The sequence below is a fragment of the Phyllopteryx taeniolatus genome, chromosome 3 (assembly GCF_024500385.1).
Source record: "Phyllopteryx taeniolatus isolate TA_2022b chromosome 3, UOR_Ptae_1.2, whole genome shotgun sequence".
Lineage (NCBI taxonomy): Eukaryota > Metazoa > Chordata > Actinopteri > Syngnathiformes > Syngnathidae > Phyllopteryx > Phyllopteryx taeniolatus.
In genome coordinates this window covers 14,468,060-14,488,273 of record NC_084504.1, presented here as the reverse complement: position 1 = coordinate 14,488,273, position 20,214 = coordinate 14,468,060, and the positions used below count along the sequence as shown (strand labels likewise).

At 41.1% G+C, this 20,214-nt stretch overlaps 1 protein-coding gene across 3 annotated transcripts in view; it reads left to right on the top strand.

Annotated features, from left to right (window-relative positions):
• The window catches only part of dapk1 (death-associated protein kinase 1), a 76,517-nt gene that overhangs the window by 681 nt on the left and 55,622 nt on the right, over positions 1 to 20,214 (top strand). For all 3 annotated transcript variants that reach the window (XM_061767114.1, XM_061767116.1, XM_061767117.1), the window contains exon 2: positions 35 to 223. In XM_061767114.1, coding sequence (XP_061623098.1) covers positions 162 to 223 — 62 coding nt within the window. In that variant the 5' untranslated portion in view covers positions 35 to 161. The remainder of the gene's footprint in view (positions 1 to 34; positions 224 to 20,214) is intronic.

The following is a 20,214-nucleotide window of genomic DNA, read 5'->3' as shown; positions in this document are numbered from 1 at the left end:
GATTTACACTCTTCCACCCGTCTTTCCAATCCAGGCCCGAGCATGGGGAGGAGGGTAACCGGCGACGAGCGTGCGCTGAGCGGCATGCCGCTGTGACGACCCCCCCGCTCTCCCTCTCCCCTCCAGGAAACATCCAACACTTTTCCAAGTGCACACGCAACATGACCATTTTCAAGCAAGAGAATGTCGAGGAATTTTATGAGATCGGAGAAGAACTGGGCAGGTGAGTCACACTTTCTCTTAAAATCATTACACCTGTTTCTCCCACGATGGGCCATGCAAAATGGATGAAAAAAATCTGATGCAATGATGGAAAAAATATGTATACCGCTGTGCCTCGATTTACGTGTTTAATTAGTTCCGTGGCTGCACACGTAACTCGAGAATAATCTTGTCTCAAATCATCTTTCCCCATTGAAATGAATAGAATTGCCGTTGGTACGTTCCAGACCCACAAACAAACACCAGTAAAATTTTTTGTAATGATTTTAATTTTAAAAAACAACAACACACCATACATTATTGTACGTCATAAAAACATACTGATATAACTTACCGTATTTTCACGACCATAAGGCGCACTTAAAAGACTTACATTTTCTCCAAAATGGACAGGGCGCCTTATAATGCGGTCCGCCTTATGTGTGCACTGAGTTCCAAAATCTGTAAATGTTGTTGTTCATTGTTGCTGTTCATTTCGGATACAGAAGATGAGGACTTTGATGGATTTGTGGATGAGGATTGATAAAAAAAATAACGTGAGTACATTGTTAAATACTTCAATAAAGTACAACCGAACTCAGTTTTGCTCCCGCTGCCTTTTTAAAAACATATGCTAGCATGCATGCTAGCGTATGTTTTAGCGTGCATGCATGCTACCGTATGTTTTAAGCTAGCGTATGTTTTAACATGCCTGCGCCTAATAATACGGTGCGCCTTATGTATGTGTTAACTACAGAAATAGACACTGCAACTGAGACTGCACCTTTTAATGCGGTGCGCCTTATGGTCTTGAAAATACGGTAGTTTAATAGGATGTCAAGAATTAAACAGTTTGTGCTCCTGGTGTGTGTGCCTTGGCCACCAGGGGGAAGTATAATACATACAAGATAAACACAAAGAAGAAGGCCACCACAGCTCAGTAAACTGCAGCAATATTAAGAGGTTTATTCCACGGGACAGGAGCAAAAAATACATACCCGCTCAAGTACTTTTGGCTCCCATGGTTGCCATGGCGTTAACTGTTAGATTTTTGTAAACATCTGCTTTTCAGAGCTACGGCATGCTCGCAAAGTAAAATGAAAAGTTCGGCGCACAAAAAGCTCTACTGTCAATCATTGATGTGTGCCTTATGCCTAGATCAGACTACAGGATTTTAGCCCCGAAATTGGATCGGGCCCGACATATTTTGTCGGGAACAACAAAACGTTTTGTAGTATGACGATGTCGTGTCACGATTTGGCCCTATGACGCCTAAATAAAAAGTCTAGCATGTTTGAGTTTTAATTTTTTTTTATTTTTATTTTTTATCTTCCGTGTAGTGTGACATAAACGACAAATCTCCGACAGCCAGGGTCCGAAATTAACACTCGCCAAATGTGACTAAATTATCCGTTTGGCGAGTGAATCTCAAGAGTGCTACTCTGTTTCTACCCATATACACAAGCATACACACGCAAATCGTAGTGCAGCGGCGTGTGTCCTGGAGCCAGTAATATTGGAGCAGGGGGTGTTCTGCCAGGAAAGTCTGTGGGATTCCTAATAACGCCGAACTATGTTATCAGCTGTGTGCGTATTTCTAGGGTTGGGGATTATAAACCGATACGACTGGATATCCGTTCGTAAAGGCGAGAGATACGACTGTATCGGTAGCAGACTCTGTTATCGATACAAAATCCGCCAGGAATCCTTAGATATGTCGGCTGTAGGGCTACGGACCGGATATTGCGAGGCCAGGAATCGGTTGGAAGGTTTATGGTTTTCATCTCGTAAAACAAGTGTGAGAGGTCTCCCTCTGTCCTCCGCAGGTAACGTTATGTTTAAAACCAAACGCAGCAATGCTGGATACTAGCGACACTACTATCTTAACTACATTTCTCTGTAGCGTCACTATTTGAACATCAAATAGCTTTTCAGTAGTTAAGCTACGCCGGCACGGTGAACGACTGGTTAGCACATCTGCCTCACAGTTCTGGGGACTGGGGTTCAAATCCCCCCCCCGTGTGGAGTTTGCATGTTCTCCCCGTGTCTGATTGGGTTTTTTCTGGGCACTGCAAAGGTGCCTTCCCCCAGGAGTTGTAAACATTGAATGTGTCGTCACGTTACAAACCCTATCTTAAGTCCGCCGTTGACATCAGGGCCGGCGGCGAAATGTGCGCCGCAGATTGTAAACATGCAGACAGTATGGCAAAGGTAGGTACATCTCTGCAATTTCCTTGAGCTGTAACTCAGCAAACTAATACTTCTTCTCGAGTACTTACGGTCCACTTATACGTTCGTGTTAGTACTGTGCGTCCCAAAAAAGAAACTACAGAAAAGACACAGCCAGGTCTATCCCGAAGCTGACACATCAATCGCCAGTTGAACTAAGATAGACATCATGACTTAAAAGTTCAAAAAGTCAGTCAGCACTCAGCAAGCAGCAGCAAAAAAAAAAAATGCATGTGTGCAGTGGCGGTCCTAGCATGAATGGCACGGTGTGTGAGACCACCCATGGCTCTTAAAATATTGTTTGTGGAGAGAAAATCTTCATAATTGTTATGGTCTATTTAAAAAATTAATTTGATATTTAAATAAAATAATATATTTTTTTATTTTTTACAGTGCCATAAAGCAACAATGCTCAAGTGGTCTTTTACTGTACATGTTTGAAAATAAGGTGAGACAAATGTCATTATAGAATTGGGTTAAGCGCCTACCCGTGTGGACGCCTCTGTTACGCGCTCGCTAGTATTGTTTTTGTGTTTTTCGTTCGTCTTTGGAGACATTACACGACTCACTTACACAAGGGGAGACTTGCTAACCATCAAGGAGTCTACTCCGGACTTTCTTTCACCAACTTTCGCAAATCCGCTCAGTTTTTTCCCTGAGTTACTCAACGGAGCAGCAATCGCAGTCTTTGGCGCATGGAGGCGGTGCCACAGAGGGAAGCGAGCCGGCATCCAGGTGAAGCTCCGCAAGAGAGGATACAGATTGGCGTTTCCGTCGATCCACCTCGCGAATCTACGCTCCCTACCCAACAAAATGGACAAGCTTCATCTTCTGATAAAGACCAGTAAAGACTTCCGATGTTCCGCCGCCATGTGCTTTACGGAGACTTGGCTTTGTGGGGCTGTACCCGATGGCGGCGTCATGCTTCCCGGCTTTCATCTTCACAGTGCAGACCGCGACATGGAATCATCGGGGAAAACAAAAGGCGGCGGGTTATGCTTCTATATCAACAAAAAAATGGTGTACGGACGTCACGGAGCTCAGCACACACTGCAGCCCGCATTTAGAGTCGCTGTTTTTGAACTGTAAGTCATTCTACTCGCCTCGTGAGTTCGTATCATTCATTATCGCTGATGTCTACATTCCGCCTCAAGCTAACACGAACGCCGCACTGCTAATGCTCGCCGAACAAGTAAACGAAATTGAAAAAAACACCCGGACTCACCCCTCATTATTCTCGGGGACTTTAACAAAGCTAAACTCAACCACGAACTCGCTAAATGCAAGCAGCACATCGACTGTTCTACCAGGGAAAATATCATTTTAGACCACTGCTATACTACGTTAAATAACTCATACCGTGCCAAACCTCGTGCAGCACTGGGCTCGTCTGATCACTGCTTAATTCACTTAATACCGACATACAGGCAAGAACTTAAATGCGCGAAGCCTACAGTGAAAACTGAAAAAGTGGACCAATGAAGCCAAGATGGAACTTCAAAGCTGTTTAGATTGCACAGACTGGAGTGTCTTTGAAAATTCAGCTGGCAGCCTGGATGAATATACGGACACTGTCAGATCCTATATAAGTTTCTGTGAGGAGGTGTGCGTACCAACAAAGTCATTTCCCCAAGGTTGTGTCCTCTCTCCGCTGCTCTTCTCTCTCTACACGAACGACTGCACCTCAACGCACCCAGCTTGAAGTTTGCAGATGAAACCACCGAGTCTGAATATCGACAGGAAGCGGAGCGGCTCACTGCAGTAGTCTCGCCACGTTGCACTATTTGCATATCTGTTGTTGACCAATACTGGCCACTCATGCCAGAGTTGCATCTGCCCCATTTGCACACTGACTGAGGAGTATCTGCAACATTTCCACAATCAACATTGTCCCAGATTTTCGTACTACTAGTCACTTTAAACTGCATACATTCCTTGAAGTTTCTGCGCCCTTTGCCAATGGTCATTGCTCCGGACTCTTGCTATATTAGTCATTCAAACTGCTCTAAGTGCTAGAGGACTCTGCATCTTTTTGCACAATTATCAAAAAAAAAAAAAAAACTAGCAACCCTTTACTGCTCAGTGACTGTTTTTGTGAATGTCTTTGTCTCAAAAGTGTTCTCTCAATTGACTGTCTGTTGTCATACTAGAGCGGCTCCAACTACCGGAGACAAATTCCTTGTGTTTTTTGGACATACTTTGCAAATAAAGATGATTCTGATTAGCACATGTGCAAATGTTGACTGTCAAGTTTTTTTCTGCACCGAATTGAATCGAGAATCGTATCGCTCCCATACTGAATCGAATCGTTCCGCCTGTAGAGATATAATTTTTGAATCAAATTGCTACCTGTGTATCTAGATATGTTTCAAGATATAAGATATAGAGATTCCCAACCCTACGTATTTCCTTGTCTAACATTATGGGATGCGCATGGCAACAGTCAATAGGAGACGTCCTTTTCCTACTCCGCTTCCATTTGCAAGTAGCAGCTTGCATCCTCAGCTGGCTCGCCCCCTTGCCCTGTAGCGAGATCGAGACACCTAGCCGTCCTCTGAGCCAGCTGAGTCGGTGCCGGACCCGTCCTCACCCCGGCGACAGAGCCGATGTTGGTTGTGTGGCGGGGGTCTCGAAAGCCACTTGGAGATATACTATTATAACTAGCTGATATGTAAGGTATGTCGGCACCCTCAAAAACGGGCAACACTGTCTTTATTCATTTGAAGTACCACCCAAGGGATTATGTGGAAAGCAAAAAAAAATTGTGATTGCAGTCAGTAGAGCCTGTCATTCACTGTTGCTAGCACAAGTAGCATTATCAGTTAGCCACTGCTAGCGGTGAGGCCAGTCCAAAGCAACTACAATCAATTGTCATCATTATTCAGGTGGTTTGTAAAATGGCTAAACTTAGGTGTACCCCGCCTCTCGCCCAGAGTCAGTGGTCAGTCAGTTTGCTTAAAGATGTTTGTAAAATGTGATTGCTTGTGTTGTCTTGTAGTTTTGACCAAAGAATGAGTGGGCTTAAGTGAGCTAATGTGGATAGCTATGCTATCTACGCATGAGACAATTGGTCCATATTGAACTCAATTACTGACGTGGATGAATTTGCTTTAATGGTACAGATCACCTTGTTCAGTGAAATTTACAGCGGGGATGGATCATTCCTTAAAACCAGGAAGTGCATGGCATAACCCCCTTATGTGTGCACCATTTGTGTTCAAATATCTAGTGTTGTGAAGATCTTGGTATCCTTTCGAACTCGACCCACAAAAGTCTTGGTCTTGTCTTTTCCTGACTGGCTTGGACTCTGGATTTCTTGTCGAGACTGGTCATGACCAGCACTGATCTGCTATTCTTCAACTTCAATAATATGATAATAAGGAGAATCACTTGGCTTACAAAAAGCGCAGCTCAGGACAGGACTCTTGAACATTTCAACCCAAATATGCAAATAATTTGATGCCACCCAGGATTCTCACAAATACCATGACAGATTCCCACAACTCCACGTTTGCACTGAAAGTACTTTCAGTTCCTGCTTCGTCTGCACCAGTTGAGAGGGTTTTTAGTAGAGGGGGCACCCCACCGTACATGGTTTGGTCACAAAATGCTCTCTTATGTAAATTCAACCAATCGCTTCTTTAAATCTTCATTTGTAAATACATACCAGGTTTAATTCTTTTCAAGAATTGAGTTGAAATTTTGAGATTTTTGCATGCTGTGCTTTGAAAGAGTTGCTGACCCTTGACTGTTAAATGCAGGGATCTCATTTGATGTGCGTTCTGCCTCTGAGATGCACAAAAATTTGCAGGGACGTATGAAGCATATTCAGTCTGCGTCCGTAGATATGTGGTTTAAGACCCATCCTACGTATGTGTGTGTGTTGGAGAAGAGCTTCCACACACAATGAATCTAAAGGATCTCGTTTGATGTGCGTTCTGCATGAGATGCACAAAAATTAGCAGGGACGCATGAAGCATATTCAGTCTGCGTCCGTAGATATGTGGTTTAAGACCCACCCTACGTATGTGTGTGTTGGAGAAGAGCTTCCACACACAATGAATCAAAAGTATGAATCCCTTCTTGGTGTTAGCCAATCAGAGGCAGAGCAGGGCGTGTTATCGTTCCATAAATACAATGGACACATGACTTTTTCTGCACTCAATCATTTTTCATTGTTGTGGTAACACCCGCCGCGCCGCTCTCGATGCAGCAAGATGCTGGTAGAACGGCGTTTGCTCCGTAGATTCACAGAACTGGGACAAAGGGAAAGTTAACTTGATTACATTCGTTAGCCTATGAGCTAACAAGCTAGCGAGCTATTGGCTGGAGCTAAAAAGCTCACTCGACCGCGGCGACATTGTTAAAACGTCAACGCTCTGAGTTTTTTCTGTTCTTCACATAACACAGACACACGTGAGGGAGAGTTAACTGTTTATAAACTATAAACACAGCGGCACACATTATCAATATTCAGGCATTAGTTGACTTCAGCGAACTAATTTTCAGTGTCATTTGATTGATAGGGAAAGGTCTTACAGTCCAGCAGATCGAGGGCGGGCCTTATTTTAGATTTTATTTATCCTTTATTCAACCAGGTTAAAGCTTACTGAGAGAGAAAATCTCTATCAAAACCCAAGAGGCAGCAGAAATTATACAGGCAGCAGAAATTATACAGTACATAAGAGGATATTTATCCATCCAGCCATCCATCCATTTTCTGAGCTGCTTCTCCTCACTAGGGTCGCGGGCGTGCTGGAGCCTATCCCAGCTATCATCGGGCAGGAGGCGGGGTACACCCTGAACTTTTACTTATGTGTTGAAAGCAACTGTCACTGTCCAACAACAAATTATTTCCCATCTTCAACCTGGAAATGTTTTCCACCTTTGGACGTAGTATCAGAGGAGTAATGGGATCTCTGTGTGAAAAAGACGCTGAAGGGATTTTTGGAAAGCGGGACAGGGGTGTGAAGTTTTAACACCCGACACTAGCCATCGACCGCTATCAAATTCTGATAGTATGATAACCGTGAGCAAATACAAATATTGCAGTTTCATGGTATCACGGTATTTCAATTACAGCTGTAAAATTTATTATTTTGAAATGTTTGCGTAAATAACTTTCCATTGAACGCACTCTGTAGGTTCATTAATAAACATAAAAAGAAAAGAAGTCATGGGATTTTTCCAAATAAACTATAAATTCAGTACACTAGTACAGTCAGTGCCTTTGTAGTTTTACTATTAATGTATTTTCCACAACTCGTTGACATTTCTGCATGCAAGTAAGACAACTTTGTCATATTAGTAGGAGAACTAACTACGTTTTACTAGTAAGGCAAAACTACTAGTGGGCATTTTGGTGCTACTTGTAGGTCCCAGGAGGTTCCTTGTGTGTGACACATCTCTGGTAGTTGTGCCTAGTGGTGTTACCAGTGCAGCACAGTAGTTTACGAGTAAGGATTAATTGCTTACTCGTTAGCGAAATGTGGCACAAGTAGTGGAAAAAAACTTTACTTGTAAGACACTTTTTACTAGTACGCCAAATTTTCTTACAAGCGAAGACAGAGAGCATACTAGTACATTAACCTTAAGGTGGACATCAAGGATATTGAATAAATGCTTTTTAGAAGGCAGAGGTGATGGATTGCTACACATGCACACACTGACCTACATTCAAACCCATTTTGCCCGAGCTGGCACGAATGGGTGTAGGGGCCGAGTCTGCATGGCAAATCTGTCACTCATCCTCCCCCACTTGTATTTCCCCAGCTCCCCCAAGGAGCAGCCGTCAACTGATGACCACTCATTTGGACTCCATGATGTGTAGACTTTACACCGATTTTGTCAGCCTTATCGATATCGTCTGATAATGAGCATTTTATGCTGATCGGCTTTAATGTCATCATTCGCCGATCCGATCAATGACGTCATCAATCGGCTCCGCAAAAGACATTTACTCCGCGTCGCCATCGTGCACAGGATATTTGAATCCAAAAGCTAGTTTATTTTTAGTCTTGTTGCGTGTCTTTTGACGTAGACCTGTAAATATCTGACGGCCAATAAAGGTTTTTTAAAAATTTGCTCTTTCACGATTGCACTGTCAGACAACTGCAATAAAATCTTGTATTCCGATACCAACGCATCCCGTTTTTTACGATCATTGGCCTTCATCTTGCCAACTCAAATGCGACCGGATACACTCGTTACCATGGCGACGACAAGAAGAGTGGATCGCTCCGACTGTATTATAAAAACAAAATGGGGAAAAACGTGTGTTGGTGGTTGGGACAGGAGAGGACATTCGTTTAAGGCTTGCTTGAGGTATGTTCCCGTACTTTTAATACGATACGGCTCGCAAGCAGGCAACAAAACGTTATGTTGCCTAGAAAGGTACTGCTACCGTGAACGGTTGGACGTAAACATGCTGCCGTTCTGTTGAATCATGCTCTAAAGTTTCGGTGTGGGTGAAGTAATTTAATTAAAAATAAACTAATTTAATTACAGTAAGTTAACACCCATTATTTCTGTCATGTTGTAATGTTACTTTGTCCTGACTGATTAGAATACATGACCTGACTAGAGCAGTGGTTTCCAACCTTAGGGAGCCAAGGAACATATTTTACAATTGAAAAATCTCACGGCACACCAACAAACAAAAATGTCTTAAAAAGTGGATACATGAATTACTGTATTTACTTCCTGCCATCTAATAGAAGACCATTCATTTGTTCTGTCTGTCACTATGCCTCACTGGCATAAATAGAGGAACAAAGATACATTAGACCCCTATGATGAAAACTATGAATGGAGCTTGGGGTCGGGTGCAGTGCGAGCTGGGCGGTGGCCGAAGGCAGGGACCTTGGCGATCCGATCCCCGGCTACAGAGTAGAGCTGCTGCTCCTCCACATCAAGAGGAGCCAGATGAGGTGGCTGGAGCATCTGATTCGGATGCCTCTCGGACGCCTCCCTGGTGAGGTGTTGCGGGCACGTCCCACCGGGAGGAGACCCCGGGGACGACCCAGGACACGCTGGAGAGACTACATCCTTCGGCTGGCCTGGGAACGCCTCGGGAGCTGGATGAAGTGGCTGGGAAGGGGGAAGTCTGGGCGTCCCTGCTAAAGCTACTGCCCCCGCTACCCGACCTCAGATAAGCGGTAGAAAATGGATGGATGAAGATACATTATTTATTGTAAATAAAAAAATTTTGAGCAATTAGTTACACAAGTATATGCAGTAAATGAACTGGTCATTTAAATGGACACATTCCTCGATCATGTGATCGGATCGGTTATCGGTTGTTTTTTTTAAAGTCGCTGATCGGCCCCAAAAATCCTAATCGTGTAAAGCCTACTGATGTGCAGTGTGTATCACAACAAATCACTGCATCTTATCATGACCTTCCTTTTCCATCCATTTTCTATACCACTTTTCCTGTTGATATCCCAGCTGATTTTGGGCGGAAGGCGGACTACACCCTAGTGTTGCACCAAGTACATATACCAGTACCGTACCGAGGTTTTTGAAGTCAAAAAAAGCACGGTACCTTTTTAAAAAAAAATAAAATAAAAATTTTAGTACCGGTAGTTAAAAAAAAATTCAAATTTGCGTGACAAAAGCTATATAAGCTGTCTTGAAGGCCAGTACCCGAAAAGCTGCCAGTCAGCCAATGACTGTTTGTCTTCCGACAAGTTGTGTGCGCAGGTCCACCGGGACGTAACCTCAGAGTCCGCAGCTCACGAGGCTCTGTGGTAAAGTCGGTGTTTTTTGTAGTGGATTCTCCATGGGGACACATGGTGTGGGCCTGCCGCTTTGTTAATCTTTTGTTGTGTCATTACGCTGTCTTCTTGCTGATTTTCATCAAGGTGTCACCAACTCTTCTTCTCTGGAGAACACCTGGCACTATAGTAAGCGATGTCTGATATCTAGTAGTGAATGGTATTATTACAGCTTAAAACTGTTACAGTAGAGGAAATTATATCTTAAATTCATCTAGGGGCTACTCAGAGTGTGGGCACTGGCCATGTTTCCTCTACCATATGTTCAAAACTTCAAAAAAGAAATAAAAAAAAAAAATCTCCCAAAACAATTTCCAAATAATAATAAAAATTCCCCTGCCGGCATGGTGTAGAGTGGTTAGCACATCTGCCTCACAGTTCTGAGGACTGGGGTTCAAATCCAAGCCCCGCCTGTGTGGAGTTTGCATGTTCTTCCCGTGCCTGTGTGGGTTTTCTCCGGGTAGTCTGGTTCCCTCCCACATCCCAAAAACATGCACGATAGGTTAATTGAAGACCCTTAATTGTCTGTAGGTATGACTGTGAGTGTGAATGCTTGTTTGTATATATGTGCCCTGCGATTGGCTGGCAACCAGTTCAGGGTGTACCCCGCCTCCTGCCCGCAGTTAGCTGGGATAGGCTCCAGCATACCCGCGACGCTAGTGAGGATAAGCGGTGTTGATAATGGATGGATGGATGGAAAATTCCCCTAAAACTTATTGAGGGGCCACTTCAAGTGTGCCAGCAGTTGCTCATTCCTGATGGAGACCATCTAAATACCAGAAAAGATTGTGAAATGCTTTAATGCTGCTTCTTCCCCATTCGTACGTGTGCGCTTGCGATTAAGTCATTCAGCATTGTGATTCTGCTTTAATTCTGATTCTTTCAATTTCAGCAGCTCTGTGGTTTTACTATTTGGAAGGGGAATGAGGGTTTTCATACTGAATTTGCTTTGTTCAGGAGGGTGACTGGATCCCGGCCAACTGTCTTAGTGGGTAACAGGGGTGTCACTGTGTGTGCGTGAGTGTATGTGGTTACATCCCTTTGTGGTCAGTTAGGACAGTTGTTCAAGTGTGGAAAGTGTGTCTGCGGTCCTCCACCTTGTACAACCTTGAAGTCCTCACTCGAAGATGTGCATCACGGTCCACTAACTGATCTTTAACCATTATGTGCTGTATGGATTGTTGATTAATCGTGTCTAGAAGCAGTGGAGTGCACTATAAAAATGTTTTGTTGTTCTTTTAAAGTAGAGTGCAATGTCAGCAGAGAGAAGTTGAACTTCTATACATCTACGCTATTACCATACCACTCTGCTGAAGTAGGAATTCAGAATATTCATGAATTCTCTTAAAGTAATCGATTGTTAAGTTTGCTGGATTTGTGTGGAATCGTATCAATAGCAGTATGACACTGGCATGGAAACATGAGTTCAAAACATCCAGAAAGCACTTTTCTCTTACCTTGAACACACTTTTTAGTTTTGGCTGTCTAAATTTATTATAAAACATTTGTTAAAGTAGCAATAAACAAACGGGCCCTCACTCCCCAGTTTTCAGTAGCAGTTTGTCTAAGAATGAGCCCTGGAATGTTCCCAAAATGGCCGACTTTCTATTCAAATTCGGGCACGGGTCCTTGAGACTTTTCTGTGCATCCTGTTTAGGCATGGCCACCCAATTTTGTGTTCACCAGTGAAACTGGTGTCAGGGTCTGACATTTTATTTTTTATTTTATTTTGAGTGAGAATTGGTAGATTGAAACCAAAATGGCAGTGGTTTTTGGGCATTGTGCGTTGAGACTTTTTTGTGTGTCCTGTTATGATTGATAAGTCTACCCAATTTCGTATCGACTAGTGAAACTGGTGTCAGGGGCTGATTTATTCATTTATTTATTTATTTTTTCTTTTTACACTTAAACCAGAACACACTAAAGATTAAAGAGCCACATGACTTTGTCATGAGATCCTGAGAGTTGCTAAAAAAACATTCAAATGTCGGCTTTGCTGCAATATAAGGCAGGAGATGATAGCTGTATAGACTGAGCAGCTGGCGCCCCCAAATCCCCCCCCTCCCTCCTTCCTCACCTCCCACCATCACCTCCTTCTCTTTCTCCTCCTCCTCCTCATTACATGTCAAGCTTTCACTTTCTACAAGTCTTATCGGGATAATTATGTTGTTATAGCTATAATAAGTCAACCAAAGGCATAAGCTCTATTTAACTGCAGTTCATTCAGAATGCGCCAGCTTGGGTTCTGACCAGAGCAAAGAGATCAGAACATATTCTCCAATTCTAGTCTTCACACAGGCTCGCAGTCAGCTTTAGTATAGACTATAAAGTTCTGGTACTGGTCTATGAATCACTAAATGGTTTAGATCCTGAATACTTGAAAGCCATGCGAATGGAGTATAAGCCCAGTCGGGCTCCGAGACTCAGATCTGATAACGAAGCACAGAGTCCAAAGCAAACATGGTGAAGCAGCATCTAGCTGGTATGCAGCAGGCAAATGGAATAAGTTGCCAAAAGAATCGAAGTCAACTCCAAGTGTCAATGTTTTTAACTCCAGTTTCAAAACTCTTATTTTGTTCATGTTTTTTAGAACATTTCTGCTTTTAAATGATCTTTACTTCACTTGTTTTAATTGTATTTGTTCTCTTTGATGTTTTAAAGATGCTTTTTATTGTTCTCGTTATTTTTATAATGCTTCTGATCGTGTAAAGCACTTGGAGTTACCTTGTGCATGAAATGCACTGTCGGAATGAAATTTGCTTTGATTTGCTTTAAATACAGGTACTGTATACAGTTTTGACCCTCAAACTGATTATTTGTATTATTTTCTATGGGGAAAAACTGCAACAAGCACAAAATGGAGGTCACTGGTGGCTCCATGTTAAGGAGATTTAAGGAATTGTGACAGTTTGAGTCTACTCCGTGACCTCGTCGTGAGGTTTGCTGGTGTCATGTGTCCCTGATGTGTCTGAAGGCATTTTAGTCAGTCCTCGAGGATGCCAATTATGCTGTGAATCACTCAGCATGATCTAACACAGATAGCTGCAAGGTCATGAAAACAAAGCGCCATCCACCACATACTACTACTACTACTACTAATAATGATCAGTGATACTGGGACATGAGTCACGCTGCTTTCAGGAATGTGCTGAAGATCACGCCATGCTGATGGCGGCATATCATAATAGTAAAGATGGTAAAGCGAGACTCGGGAGCACAATAACCGCCATTTTTAGCACTACCTTTAAAAACGAAGGTCGGAGGTGGAAGGACGCATGATTGCCATTTCTCTGATGTCCTCTATGGCTCTCTAAAAACACTGACCTATACACTACAGTGAATCCCAGAATATTCCAACAGCCCTGTTACATATTTTTTAAGGGTACAGCAATGTTTGAAGTTTGTAAGCATTTGAAATGCTAGTGTTTTGGGATCATAGTTATGTGGTGCATTTATGGTTTAAACTATTAGTATAGGTAATTACAATCACTTTTAGGGTATTGTTAGTTATTGGCGAAAATTCGTGGTTGTAATCAGTCTCTAATTCCCAAACAAAGTGGGGGTCCACCCAACTCCCAAACAGTTTGAGGTATTGGGCTTTCAGGTGAAATTTCAGGTAGAACCTGAAATGACCTCTCACTTTTACAAGTTAACTTAATTTGACTTCTAAGCTTTTGAATCTGTATGTCCAAATGTTCAAAACACAAAACTCTAACCTTTGCAATTCCAGCCCCCGAAGCCAGTTTTGTTGAACATGAAATTTGGGAGACAAGTCTAAGAAGACCCACAAAAAAATCTCAAGAAAAACATGACTGAAAAGAAAAGCAGTCTGTCATTTTGATGTGAAGCTGCCACGTCATTGTGCCCATTTCCAAGCTCCTCTTAGAAATGTTTTCCAATTGCTACCAAATTTGAACCACATGTAGTAGACAGATGGACGATACTAAATTGTGAAGAATTTTTGTTTTCGTTCTTCAGTGTGGGCAGAGCATGGCAGCGAAGCCTGGTGACAGGCTATAAAACACTGAACTCGAGGAACAGCTCCGAGTGGTGTGTGCTTAGTAATAATGAGCTCATGAGAAAAATCCTCCTGATATCCTTACAGACTTAGATTATTATTTTTTTTTTATTGTTGATAATCCATCAGCCTCTTCCTTCCTTCGAGCAGCCGGCGCTGCTGCTTCTTACTTCTCAAACCCGTTGCTATGGCTACTCTTTCCGCCAGTACACAATGGTGCGGTGGTTGCGTAACTATTGTGTGGCCCACACACGCGTACACACACACACACACACAAACGCACACACAGCTGTGTGCAGGGAACACTGAAAGCTGGCCTCCCACGCCGCTTACTAGCTGCAAATTACACACGGTGGCCACAATATTAACATTAGCTACACCTCCACCAGCCAGTTAGTTCCAGTACAAGAGCTGCATCTCTAAATCTGCTTTTACAAAAATAGTAGAATAGAATAACACTGACCTCCACCAAGGCCAAGACAATGGAACAAACACTTGTTTATTTATCCATCTGTTTGTTAGTTTGTAGGGTACTTCCTGGTTTATGGGCGCAAGACTATAAACAGACAGCTCGCACCATAGAAGACAATTCAGAATTTGACTACAGGCTTTGGGAATTATGTGCCTGTAAAAATGCACAAAAAGTTTTTACAAGAAAAAAAGTTTTGCAAGACTAAATCATAATTTTAAATAAAAAAATTATCGCATGTAAAAAGTTGTTTGGCAAGGGGAAAAAAAGGTGATTTCACAGGAATAAAGTTATTTTACATGAAAATTTTAATTGTAAAAAAGTCATCTCATGTCTTGCAATAAAAATTTATTTTACTTCAAAAAGTTGATTATACAAGAAAAAAGTTGTAACTAGATGAAAACGCAATCTTGAGAAAAAAAATTTACATTTATGAGGGTCATAATTATATGCGAAAAAGTTAAATAAGTCTTGTTTTTACGAGGAAAAGGTAATGCTACAATAAAAATGTAGTACTGTACTACAAGAGTAAAGATGCCATTTCATGAAAAGTCATAAGTGCTTTGGAAAAGTCATTATACAAGACGAAAGGCAGTTATACAAGAAAAAAACTCATGATTCCATGCGAATAGTCATTTTACAAGAAAGATGTAATTATACAAGGAAAAATTAGAAAATGAGACATTCATAACTACAAGAATGAAGTGGTAATTTTACAAGGAAACATTTCTGATACGAACAAAAAAGTCATTCTACAAGAATAAAATTGTAATATGTAATATAATACATGTTATTTCATGAGAAATTTTAATTATACAAGATTGGCTGGGGACCAGTTCAGGATGTACCCAAAGGGGCTCCAGCACCCCTGCTTCCCTAGTGAGGATAATTGGTATGGAAAATGAAGAAAAATAAATAAATAAGCCATATCATATGAGTAAATCGCAATTTTATGAGAAAGTTCCTCTATTTGTAATTATACATAATAAATTCATAGTACAAGAAAAAAAATGTAATTTAATGAGAAAATTATAAGAAATTGTAAAACATTAATTATAAAAATTGGATGAGTCGTAATCCTACAAGAACATTTTAGTTGCGATTCTACAATAATCAAGTTGTAATATTATGTAAATAAAGATGCAATTTGACAAGAAATTTTTATGTATTGGAATTTTTACAAGAAAATTCTTTAAGATGTAATTATACCAGGAAAAAATATAAATGTACTGAAAAAATATTTTCCCAGAAAAAAATATTTTTTTTAACTTCAATTTTTGCAATTTTAAAAACAATGAAATGACAATTTGAACCTGATTTTACTTTATTGAGCTACATGAGGATCAGAATCGTTAGCCGAATAGCATAAATGCCTAAGTCATTTTTTTTTTTTTTTAGAATTTTCAGAAAAAATGAAAAAAGTCCAGTTGCCTCGAATCAACCTTTGCAGATTACCATGAACTAGATGACTGAGAATATACACAAACATTAAGTCCCGCACGTGGGCTACTTTTTATTGATATTGTGACATGGGCAATTATGCTTTTAGGCCTACGAAATATTCTAAATGGCAACCGCAAACAATATGCACATTGTCTTATATTGACACAGCTGTCGTATTCGCTTTAATGTTGTGACATGATGAGGAAGTTTCAGGGTGAAAAACCAGTAGAAATAAGTTAATGTTCAATGAAATAATCATCTCATGTGGCTGGCCAGGGGAATGTTGTCATTCGTCTTCTGCCTGACGGGTGAAAATGTTGAGGAAGTAGAGAGAGAGTCGGGATTAAATGCTGAGCATTTTGTTAACTGGAAAAGAGGGAAAGGATTTGCACAAACCATGGCAGATATGTTCATCATTAGCACTTTAACACGCACTTTGGTAGTGATTAGCAGTTTGGCAGGCATCTTTGTGAAATATTCCTGTCTGAACTGAAGAGCAAAAACACTCAATGATCACTCTGCATTCATTGCATGTATCAAGTCGTACAAAAAAAACAAGGATTTTATTTCTCACGAACGAATATCACATATATTAGCACACCACCGCTGACCGCACAGTCGGTGCTCTGAGTGATTGAAAATCATGGCGGAGAGAGTGAAATGGTCAAAAGTGTGATTGCATTCCTCAAAGGTTGACAGTGACAATGCACATAGCCACAATCGGTCATTTAAATGTAAGGAGGGGGGAAACAAGCAACCTTAACAAACATTTAGCAAAAGTGCATCACATTCAAATGGAGAAATGCACCATTTTCGACTGCCTAACCCACAGGTGTCAAACACATCAGTTTGTTTTCCTGCGAAAGCAAATCATTTGCATCAACTTCCATGATTGTTGCTAAAATTTGTTGCAAAATAGTCTAATCGTCATATGTAATAAATAATTATGTTGAGATATTGCAAGCATTTTTTTGTTGCCAAACCCCTTTTTACAATGATTTGAACAATAGTGGAATAAACTATTATCCTTGACTTCTGATTTCAAAAGTAGTTATTCTTCAATTTGTTGTGTATATATAATACAATGATGAGGCGATAAAACATTTGGTTTCACAGTCATAACGGCCCTCTCAGGGAAACTGTACCTATAATGTGGCACGTGACAAAAATTATTTTGACACCCCTGGCCCTAACCACTAGTCCTGCTGGAAGATGTGACAGCGAAAGACAAACTATCGCTCCCTCGTCTTCCAGCAGTTCTACACCAGTTTTCTTCCCGAAATAATCATTTATATAATGTTTAACATTATTATAATGATTTTTTCAAGACATTTATTTTCTTAAATCATTGTTTTTATTTATTTATTTTACAATAATGTTACAGTAGCAAGACAAGTTCGTTCATTCATCTTCCATACCGCTTATCCTCACTAGGGTCGCGGGCGTGCTGGAGCCTATCCCAGCTGACTCTGGGCAAGAGGCAGGGTACACCCTGAACTGGTCGCCAGCCAATTGCAGGGCACATATAAACAAACAACCATTCACATTCACATCTATAGGCAATTTACAGTCGTCAATTAACCGACCATACATGTTTTTCGGGGGATGTGGGAGGAAACCGGAGTACCCGGAGAAATGTGCCTGAACGTGGAGAACATGCAAACTTCACCCAGGCGAGGCCCGATTTGAACCCGGATCCTCAGAACTGTGAGGCGGATATGCTAGCAAGACAAGTTAATTTATAAATAAAAAAAAATAATAAAGCAATGCTAATTCAGACATTTGTTTCAATGTTTTTCTCTAAAAAGGAAAAAAAAAGTACAGATAAGAATACCGTTAAAGTACCGGACTGATAAGCAGTATCATTCAGAGTAGTAGTTAGGGTTTGGCATCGTTTGAATTTGAGCGATTCCGGTTACTTATTTCAATTTCGGATTCAAACGATTCTTGATTTCGATTCTTTTAGGGGGCTGGGTCAAAAAGGTTTGCATGGTTTAAATAAAGGGTGTCCAAATTTGAACATCCATTTTCTTAGCAGCCCACAACAGAGAATAAAATGAACATTTAACTCGAAGTTCTTTATAACCAGTATCGATATCAAACCTATGAGCGAAAAGGCAATGCGTGTGGAACTAACCCAATTGACTTACAGTAATATTTAAGCCAAAAGTTAAATATAACTTTGTTAAAATAGTTATTTGGGACCGTTTTGTCACACCAAATGGTTTATATGTGAAACTTTTAACTTGACTTCCTATTTTAATTTTGTCCCAGTTCATTGTGATGTAAAGTTGCTTACGGTGACGTTTTATCCCAATGTTAAACATTTTTTTTCTGTCATCGGTGCTTACGTTGGTTTGAAGACTAAAATAAACGCTAAAAAGCATTAGTGCAAAAGTGCAACCAACCGTTTGCCTGTCTCAATGTTGGCATAGACGTATTTTATTGTTTCACTCACCCAATTGACTGAGAGTTGACTTCACTGAAGCTCTGCGAAGTGTAGGCTGAGGCTCGGACGCGACACATCATGAAAGCCTCCTTTGGACAATATAATCTTATTCCAAGTGTTGCACTAAGGCGACTGGTCATTCATTTTAACAAAGTTAAGACATACTTTTGTGCGCCACCGTTGGGCACAAGCACGTCTTTGTGCGCGCTCGTCTTCGTTGGTTTTCACTTCTTTTTCCTTGGTTTTCACCACTTTTCCAGGGTGGGTGGACTGTAGGCATCGAAACTGGGGACCGAATTTTTTTAATTTGAACGATTTCGGAAGAACCGGAACGTTAGTCCCGGTTCCAATCGGTTCTCTATGCCAAACCCTAGTAGTAGAATCGTTAAGATCTTAAGATATACTTTTTTTTTTTTTTTTAACTCCACGCACTGGTTATAAGTCATGCTTAACAAATCTGTTCATATTTGACAGTTTTTAAGTTATGAGGCTGGAATAGAAAAATCATGCCTCAGCTTTCCGATTAACCCCTTCCCTGTGGAGTTGGCCATGCCCATTTTTGGGGCCTGGGCATTTTAGAATCTTATTTTTTTGACAGAATTGTTTGCCTATGGATTTCATTGCAGTTTCTTTTAAGTTTTATTTTTAAGTTAAATTATTACCATGGCCAAGTTCTGCAAAATCGGTGACAAAATCGGCACCGGTTTCTGCTTCATGCTTGCGCCACCTGGATTACCTAAAAAAGTGAAACGTTGTGAACCCTATTTTAGTACAGAAGCATCTGCCCATGGAATTCATGGCAGTTTTCTATTCACTTGACAATACCAATTGGTAAATTCCATGAGCTTTCAATTCTGCAAGGAGAAAAATGGTTCCAAAGTAGAGGTAATAGGTGCTGACGCTCATGTTCAGACACGGCCATTTCCGGCCAAGTCACTGCCCAGGAAGAAAGTCTTCAAGGGATGCTGATTTAATGCCTTAACTGTTTATTTCAAACATGAAATGCATGAGCAACGCATGAGAAATGTCTTCTTTTTTTTTTTTAAACCCTTTTAGACCAGATGGTTTTGTCAAAACTAACACATGCACGCCTACATGATCTGAACATGGGCGTCGGTACCCATCACCCCCCCACTTTGGGTCCCTTTTGATCTGTGCCAAATTGCAGTGCCATGGAATGTACCAATTGTTATTGTCAAGTGGAATCTCCTGAATTGAAAACAACCATGAATTCCATGGGCAGACTCATCTGGGCTCACAACATTTCACGTTTTTAGATAATCCAGGTGGCGCTAGCATGAAGCAAAAACCAGTGCTCACTAAACATCTTGGTGGATTTTGCAGAACTTGACCATGGTTATAACTTGGTGCAATGAAATCCATGGGCAAACAATTCTGTCAAAAAATATATGCTTACAAAACGTCAAGCCCACCAAATAAGCTAAAAAAAATGGGCATGGCCCGCTCTGCAGAGAAGGGGTTAATCCCAAAGATGAGGCATGTTTCTATTCCAGCCCCATAACTTCAAAACTGTACAATATGAACAGATTTGTAAACCTTGACTTACCAACTTTTGCTATTTTGTGCCACTGTTAGGAAAAGTTCCTCTTAACGATACCCATCCCTA